The 7770-nt window shown below is 58.4% G+C and overlaps 1 protein-coding gene across 1 annotated transcript; it reads right to left on the bottom strand.

Moving 5' to 3' along the window:
- Positions 1-66: 66 nt before the first annotated feature.
- Positions 67-7542, bottom strand: LOC111157561 (ribosomal RNA processing 7 homolog A). Its single transcript, XM_022519076.1, has 7 exons — positions 7414-7542; positions 5842-5984; positions 3403-3528; positions 2635-2752; positions 2261-2358; positions 1673-1871; positions 67-557 (listed from the first exon to the last, which is right to left on the bottom strand). Exons 1-7 carry the CDS (start codon positions 7484-7486, stop codon positions 472-474), a joined length of 843 nt encoding a protein of 280 aa, XP_022374784.1. The 5' UTR covers positions 7487-7542; the 3' UTR covers positions 67-471.
- Between the last annotated feature and the right edge of the window lie 228 nt (positions 7543-7770).

The following is a 7770-nucleotide window of genomic DNA, read 5'->3' as shown; positions in this document are numbered from 1 at the left end:
GCAGGGGGAGGAAAGAGCAGCCATGAGGCCTCCCAGCCAGACGAAAAATAAACCGTGCTTGTATGCTTCGGAGGCTGTCCCGTCTCCACGGGGGCTCTTCCACGGAGGGGAAGGGAGAATACAGCGGACACTCAGATGGAGACCAAAGGCCTGGGGCAGACTGGGAACAGACAAACCGGGAGAGGGAAGCAACCACGGCCTGGGCTGGTGGCTCCCTGCGGCCTGTGGGCACCCCCCTGCCAGGCAGGCCTCACCAGCACTGCGCCCCCCACACTGCTGCAGCCTCAGAACCGGGGGGGGGGTCCTGTCCTCCCCCACACCGTGGGCACTCAGATCTGGGGGGAGGGGGTTGGTGTGGCAGCCCCCAGGCCTGGGCAGTCTGGGACGAGTGTTCCAGGCCTTCATGTCCTCCCGGCCACACACCGCCACCGCTCACTGCCCCTCTCCGTGGGGCCCTGGGACCAGCTCAGCTCAGTAGGGTCGGAACTTGCGCTGTGCCCGCATCAGCTCGATCCTCTGCTTGTCCTCCTCGAACTTCTTACGCAGCTGGGCTAGATCTGGGGAAGGGGATGGGAAAAGGGACATGCTGCGTGAGTCAGTGTACCCTGTGGGGACTGTGCCCCCACCCCGCCCTCCTCTCTGATGCTGTCCAGACGCTGTAGGGAGAGACGAGCCTGCAGGCCCAGAGGGCAGGGCGCGCGAGCCAGGGTGGCCACACTTCTGAGCTTTCCAGGAAGACTCCGCAGAAGAGCGAGTGCAGCAAAAGCAAGACGCCTGCTCCCTTACCACCCCCACCCCACCCCAGGGTGAAGGCCGCGGCTCTGGGGTATGGGGAGCCCCCCCCAGGGGCACCCGTCCTCCCCTTCCCCACTGCAGCAGCCAGACTGGGGAGAACGTCAGGGAGTAAAGGGACTTGGGCCTTGGAGTGCCGCAGAATTCAGATGGCGGCTCTGGTCACCAGGTGACCAGGTCAGAGGAATACGGAGGGGCAGGGGCCCAGAAGGAGAGCTGATGGAGACGTGCTGGCGGCGGTTCTAGAGAGACAGGCAGGAGCTACGGTGCCCAAAGAGGGACGCCAGAGTGGGGAGCAGCAGCAAGACAGGTTAAGAGGGTGACGTGCCTGGGTGGCAGGTCACCATCCACTGCTGAGCCTGTCCCCCTGCCAAGGCCAGGGCCAGCACCCTCTACCCCCAGGCCCACGGGGAAGCCGCCCCACAAACACAGAATGGCCTGCGGCACAAGCTCCACGTCATCAGGAGCAGGAGTGAGCCACAGGCGAGCGGGCGCTCATGCCGACACGCTCCGTGTGAGGGCGCCTCCCCGTAGTCACTCGCACACAGTCACACAGCAGCGGCCGCTCCCTGAGATCCGCCCTCTGCAGCCTGGCCCGAGCCGGACAGGTTCCAGCACCAACTGCTCGGGGTGGTCAACGTCCCGGGTATGTCCCAAGCGTCTCAACAACCCAGCGCCCCCACAGCTGTCGCAGGGAGCAACAGGGGCACCGCCTCAGGGGATGCTGCAGGCTGGGACCCTGATTCCAGAGCCTGTTGGGACGTCTGTCCCAACAGGGAACGACCCCCCCACCACCACTCCACACCCATGTCCCAGTGCCACCCGTGGGAGCCCTGCACTGGCCGGGGCTGAAGCACGACACTCTGGGCCACTCCCTTACGCTCCATCTTGGTCTCTCGGTGCTGCCAGGCGTAAAAGTTGAGCAGCTCCTTGCGGGCGCGCTTCCGCCGCTCCCGGTCCAGCACCCGCAGGCTGGCCGCCTCCGTCCGTGGCAGCACGGGCCGCCGGCCGCGACGGGTCACCTTCACCCAGCCCTCCTCGTCCGGAACCCCTTCCTCCTCCTTGGCCTTGGCCTCCTCCTACAAGGAGAGGATGCTGTGCCCGGCGGACCCCGGGACCCGCCCTGCAGCCTGGGGTGCCCCGCGCCCCCCCTTCAAAGCTCTCCCTCTGGCACCCAGAACCTTCCTGCCACCTCCCCGCACCCACCACCACCTGCTGCGCCCTCTCCCTCCCAGGAGCTAAGTACTGGGGGGCCGGGGGGGCACAGAGGTAGTGACACTGCCTCCTCGTCCCTCAGACTGTTTCCCACAGGCCACTTAGAGACTAGGTGTCACCCAGCTAGGTGACACAGGACTCAGCAGGGAAAAAGGGAGCCCGAACTCTACACAGTGACCAGGACAGGGTGCCAACCCTCATCCCCCTCCAGAGCCACACAACACCCGTGATACCGTCCCCATGGAAGCCCCACCTCAGCTATCCTCTTGTCATACGCCTCCATGAACGTGTCCACTTCGGCCCTCAAGGCCTCAGGGTCTGGCACCGAGTCTGCGTAGCTGCTGATCCACTCTGAAGAGAAAGGGGGGAGGGAAACGGGGCCTCCTCAGGCCTAACGCTCAGGGCCCTGAGTGCCCAGCCAGGCAGGATCTTCTCACGCAGGCCACGAGGATGGAGACTTGCGGCCCAAGGAGGGTTCTAGTGGCGGCAAGCTGGGCCCTCCCCTCCGCCCGCCCTGACTGCCGCTCTGGGGGTGCGTGGACACAGCAGGCACTGCCCACAGTGCTCCCCCCGCCAACCCAGGGCCCAGGAAGTGGGGTGGGGGCGCGACGCTGCCGTGGTACTGACTGCGGATGCCGCTCTTCACAGGGTGACTCTCTGTCGAGGCCAGTAAAGGGCCCTTGAGGACTAAGGCAGCAGACACCCCGCCTGGCTTCTGGAACACCACGTAGGCCACCTGGAAGCCCTGGGGGAAGGAGAGGTGTCAGGAGGCCAGCACCCGTCCCATCCTTCCAGGTCCCGGCACCCAGGCTCCCTGCTGCTCTCAGCCCGACTCGTCGCTGGGCTAGGGGACACGTGCTGGTATGTTCCTGAACCAGGAAGATAACCAGAAAGTTCTCTGTAATCCTGGGGAGGGATAGCCACGCTCCTGGTTTTCCAGTTCCTGCTAGAAGCGACCCAGGTGAGGCGAGACACTCGGGACCTCCCTCCTGGTCATGGAAGGGACACAGTGACAAACCAGCTCGCTGCGCCCTGGGAGCGGACAGAGCCCACACTGGGTCAGACCGCAGGACGCCGGGGGAGGTGTGGGCTCAGGACGGGGAGAGGAGGCCACGCCGGGGGGCCTCAGGAAGAAGGGACTTTGGCTGGGGAGCAGGAGGGGAGCTCCGGGAGGTCCTTCAGGGCAGCGAGCAAGATGGTCTCTGAGCTCCCACCCAGGACAATGGAGAGAGCCGGACAAGAAGCTAAAGGATGTGGCAAATCCAGGGAAAGGAGCAGAGGCGCTGCTTACTGGCCGGCGTCCTCAGCCACATGTGGCAGGGACTGGCCTACCAGTGCCACCCTGACCGCCCCCTGCGCCCGCAGGTGAGCAGAGAGCAGCACTTGGACGCTTACCAAAACGGGCGTGGGGTGAAAAAACTTTGACTTTGGCTCCTCTGCGCTGTCAGTGAGGTCTGGCTTCTCCTGTAACTGCACGGACTGGACGGGGCCGCAGGGGGAGAAGAGGCGGGACAGGCACTCCTGCCGCAGAAAGGACAGCGTGAGGGGCTGCAGAGCCTTGGGGAGCCTCCCTCCGCCCAGGGTGGCACCGCCGGGGGACCAGGGCCCCCAAAGGTCTCGGAGCCCATGTCTGCCCACCTGCAGAGGAACACACACAGGCCGTGAGCCAGCCATATCCTCCTCCGTACCATCACTGTCCTGCCCTCCCACAGCCCGAGCCCACAACGCTGTGAATTTCCAAGTTCAAAACTGTTGAGTAAAAAAAACCACACCTCCACGGGACACGGGAGGGAGCAGACACAGTGCGAGACAGAATTCAGGTATAAACTTTTTGACTTTATGACAGGAAACTGCTAGAAACACATGCCCAGGATATTTGCTTGGTCCTGAAAGGGATTTCTCACTTTGAAAGGTCAGTTGTCTGTCGCTGCCCCTTTCTCTGGGTGATCGTCTGTCGCTGCCCCTTTCTCTGGGTGAACGATCCCCGGAGGAGGATCAGGTTCTATCAGGAGACTAGGTGGGGACGTTTCCGGGGTTACGCGGAGGATTCTGGGTTTTCTAAGACAAACAACTAAGTTTTCCTCCCCGCAGCAGCCATTTAAACCCGGAGTCAACTCTGTGTTGTTGGGACTCAGGCTGGCCGTGATCCTCGGGAGGGGAGGCCGCGAAGGGATTTCTTGGGCGCGGGTCACGTTCCGGTTCTGGGGGCCGAGTATGCGGGCACGTTCAGTCTGTGAAACGCAGCGAGCTGTACCCTGTGGCCAGGCCCTTCTCTACACACACACCACGCTTCAGGAAGCGTAAAACATGACAGCCTCTCTTCTGCTTTTCTCTGACTGCAGAAAAGTGTTTTTGAAATTAGTTCCTATCTTGAGGATTCTCTCCTTCTGCCTCTGTCCTGCCCCTACTCACTCTCCCTAAAATAAACACATCTTTAGAAATTAATATTCCTTTTTTGAAAAACAACTCATCTAAAACCCAGCAACACCCTTAGTTTCTGTTCTGTGACTTTATGTAATGCAAAACTACCATTTTCGTGAAAACACGTTAATGCCTGGACAGATTTAGAGGATAAGCTTATCTTATATTTTTTAAAAAAAATATTTATTCAACAGCGAGAGAGGAAACAAAGCAGGGGGAGAGGGAGAAATAGGCTTCCCACCGAGCAGGGAGCTTGATGTGGGGCTCGATCCCAAGACCCTGGGATCACGACCTGAGCCGAAGGCAGACGCTTAACGAGTGAGCCACCCAGGCACCCCGTATCTTCTATTTTTACCTATGGAGATGTATCACTTTTATAATCAGGGAAAAACATGTAATTCAAAGAATTCTGGGAAATCATAAAAAGCTTTGATCTTCTTAGAACTGTACTTTATATTTTTTTATTTTTTAAAGATTTTATTTGAGAGAGAGAGAGCACAGGCAGGGGGAGTGGCAGGCAGAGGGAGAGGGAAAAGAGGGCTTCCTACTGAGCAGGGAGCCTGATGTGGGACCCAGTCCCCGGACCCTGGGACTGTGACCTGGGCCAGAGGCAGATCTTAACCGACTGAGCCACCCAGGGGCCCCAGAACTTTACTTTTCAAAGCATAGCTTTAAAAAAACATTTCCAAAAAAATAAAATTAAATTAAAATTAAAAATAAATAAGTAAATAAATAAATAAACATTTCCAAGGTGCCTGGGTGGCTTAATCGGTTAAGCGTCTGATGCTTGCTTTCGGCTCAGGTCATGATCTCAGAGTCTGGGATCAAACCCTGTGTCTGGCTCTGTGCTGGGTGTGGAGGCTGCTTGAGATTCTCCCTCTCAGCCTCTGCCCTCCACCTTGTGTGGGCTCATGCTATTTCTCTCTCTCTCAAATAAAAAAATAAATCTATCTTTAAAAAGACATATCCAGGGGCGCCTGGGTGGCTCAGTGGGTTAAAGCCTCTGCCTTCGGCTCAGGTCATGATCCCAGGGTCCTGGGATCAAGCCCTGCATCGGGCTCTCTGCTCAGCAGGGAGCCTGCTTCCCCTCCTTCTCTCTCTGTCTGTTGCTCTGCCTACTTGTGATCTCTGTCAAATAAATAAATAAAATCTTAAAAAAAAAAAAAAAAGACATTTCCAGGGCCCCTAGCTGGTTCAGTCGATAAAGGATGTAGAGATTACTTAAAAAAAAATAATAATAAGCTATTTCCTCTCACAAGAGACAGACGCGGCAGCCTTCTAGATGCCCTCCCTTGGGGCTTCAGTTGGATGCTTCCACCTAACCAGCAAGGCCTCGGTGGAGGCCAGCGGAAACCCAACCCTACCCGGAGCTCCTGGCCCGCCCTAGAGGTTCCCTCCCGGACACCCGCTCACCTCTGTGCAGTATGGGGGCACGTTGAGGACAAAAAGGGTCCGCTTCTGAGGCCAGGAAGACTTGGTGCCTTCTCGAACTCTGTGCTCTCTCACATAGAGGTAGTGAGAAGCCTGCTGCTTTTCCGAGAACTTGATCGGGATGGCTGGACAGGAAATGGGGGCAGGGAGGGACAGCGTGAAAATCAAGCTCAGGCTGTCCCTTCCTGGCCCATCTGTCTGTCTGTTCCATCACGGAGCCCTTCCCCTAGGCAAGGCCTGTGCAGAGTACTGTGCAGGCTGCGAGAGTGAAGGAACAGAGAACCTGCCTAGGAGGGACGCCCAAGCAGGTGGGGGAGAGAATGTAAACGGGCAATTACGACAGGTGGGGAGCACAATGAGACGGGAGCCCAAACCCCACTGCTCTTGGGGTCAACACCAAAATCCTGACATCGGCTGGAGGCCTTGCCAGACCCTGCCTACCTTTCACACTTTTTGCAGAGTCCGCCCCCCACCACTGTGCGGGCCTGACACTGCCTTCTCTCTATCCCTCCAGTAAGTCCAGGCCTCACTCAAGCTCACACGTTTCCTTTACCTGAAACACCAACCTTCTTCCTTCCACCCATTCTTCAGGTTTAACTTTACTTCCTCTGAGAGCCTTACATGCCAAGTCAGAGCCACCTGCTCTGTGCCTTGACAATGTCTCTCCATGTCTCTAAGTCTCTATCTGCGTAATCATTTGGGGACAATGTCTGACATTCCCATAATGCTAGGGGCTGTTTTCTGTTTCTCTCAGCCTTCTTCAGAGCACTGTGGGGATACAGCTGCAGCCCCTGTGCTCAGGAAGCTCCCATGAGAGTAGGACAAGACAATGAACAAGGCAGCACATAACAAGATCCTATCAAATATGAAAGAAAGGGGGAAACTGCGGGGTGGTTGCATGGCGGAGGTCTTTAGATCGGTATCTGAACGGCCTCTTTGAGGAAGAAGTATCAAAGTCACAAGGCACAGCTGTGTGAAAAGGGCACCTCAAGTGCAAAAACCCTGAGGGTGTAAAGAGCTTGTTGCTCCAGAGGAACAGAGAGCGCTCCAGGGCAGCTGAGGCAGAACATGTGGGGCCACACAAGTCAGTAAGTTTGGCTTTCGTTTTCGGTGCCAACTTGTAAAGCCACGGGAGGGAGTTCAGTGGGTATGGGGCTATACAGGCAGGCTGTGAGGCAAAATCTGATTTAAATCTGACTTTGGAAAGCACATTCCGGCACCTGGGCGAACAGAAAGCAGGGACAGGAGAACCAGTTGGGAAGGCACAGCGGGGTTAGGGGCGATAGTGGCCAGACTAGGAGTGCCAGAGGTGATAAGAAGCGGGTGGGCTCCCTCGTCCGGGGTTAGAGTGTGGACAGAGACGGGTTTACCCAAGGGGAGCAGTGGCCAAAATGGGCTCGTCCCGGAAAAGTGCCGCCAGACGCGACCAGAGCGTCTTGGGGGCTTCGGGGCCACCAGGCCTCATACCCAATCGCGCGGGGGTCCCCGAGCCAGCGCCGCTGCCCGAGCCGCCTCCCGGGGAAGCCTGACCCCCCCGACCCCGCGGCCCCTCACCTGAGTAACCCGGCGGACTCAGAATCCCCTGCTCCGGATCCCGCGACCCACGTTTCCTCCCGCGCGCCACCATCTTGCCAACCGGAGGCCGCGGGGGTCGCTGGGAGTTGCAGTCCGGCGCTGGGAGCGTGCGCGTTTCCATGACCACGGCGGCGCCGCGTGGGGCCCGCCTTCTCGGCTCCAGGCCCTCCTCCGGGCCCGGGTACCTTCACTGCACAACCTTCGTTTGCTCTGAACGTTTGTGGCTAAATGTCGGCGTGGAGGGAACTCAGCCTTCCAGTCTTCCATTACGCAAATAGCAGTGAAGACCTCATTGAAGCTGACCATTTTAGCCATTTCTAAGTGTACAATTCAGTG

Source organism: Enhydra lutris, unplaced genomic scaffold, assembly GCF_002288905.1.
Source record: "Enhydra lutris kenyoni isolate GAN:26980312 unplaced genomic scaffold, ASM228890v2 scaffoldscaffold55, whole genome shotgun sequence".
NCBI lineage: Eukaryota > Metazoa > Chordata > Mammalia > Carnivora > Mustelidae > Enhydra > Enhydra lutris.
This window is presented reverse-complemented; position numbering and strand designations above follow the sequence as displayed.

Bases quoted from the DNA above. Each gene is read 5' to 3' on its own strand.
- LOC111157561 (XM_022519076.1), bottom strand. From the start codon at position 7,486: ATGGTGGCGCGCGGGAGGAAACGTGGGTCGCGGGATCCGGAGCAGGGG. The intron at 3,529-5,841 runs GTGAGCGGGTGT...TTTCTGCGGCAG, and splicing joins TGCCCCCATACTGCACAGAG to GAGTGCCTGTCCCGCCTCTT. The intron at 2,359-2,634 runs GTCAGTACCACG...CTTTCTCTTCAG, and splicing joins TGTGAAGAGCGGCATCCGCA to AGTGGATCAGCAGCTACGCA.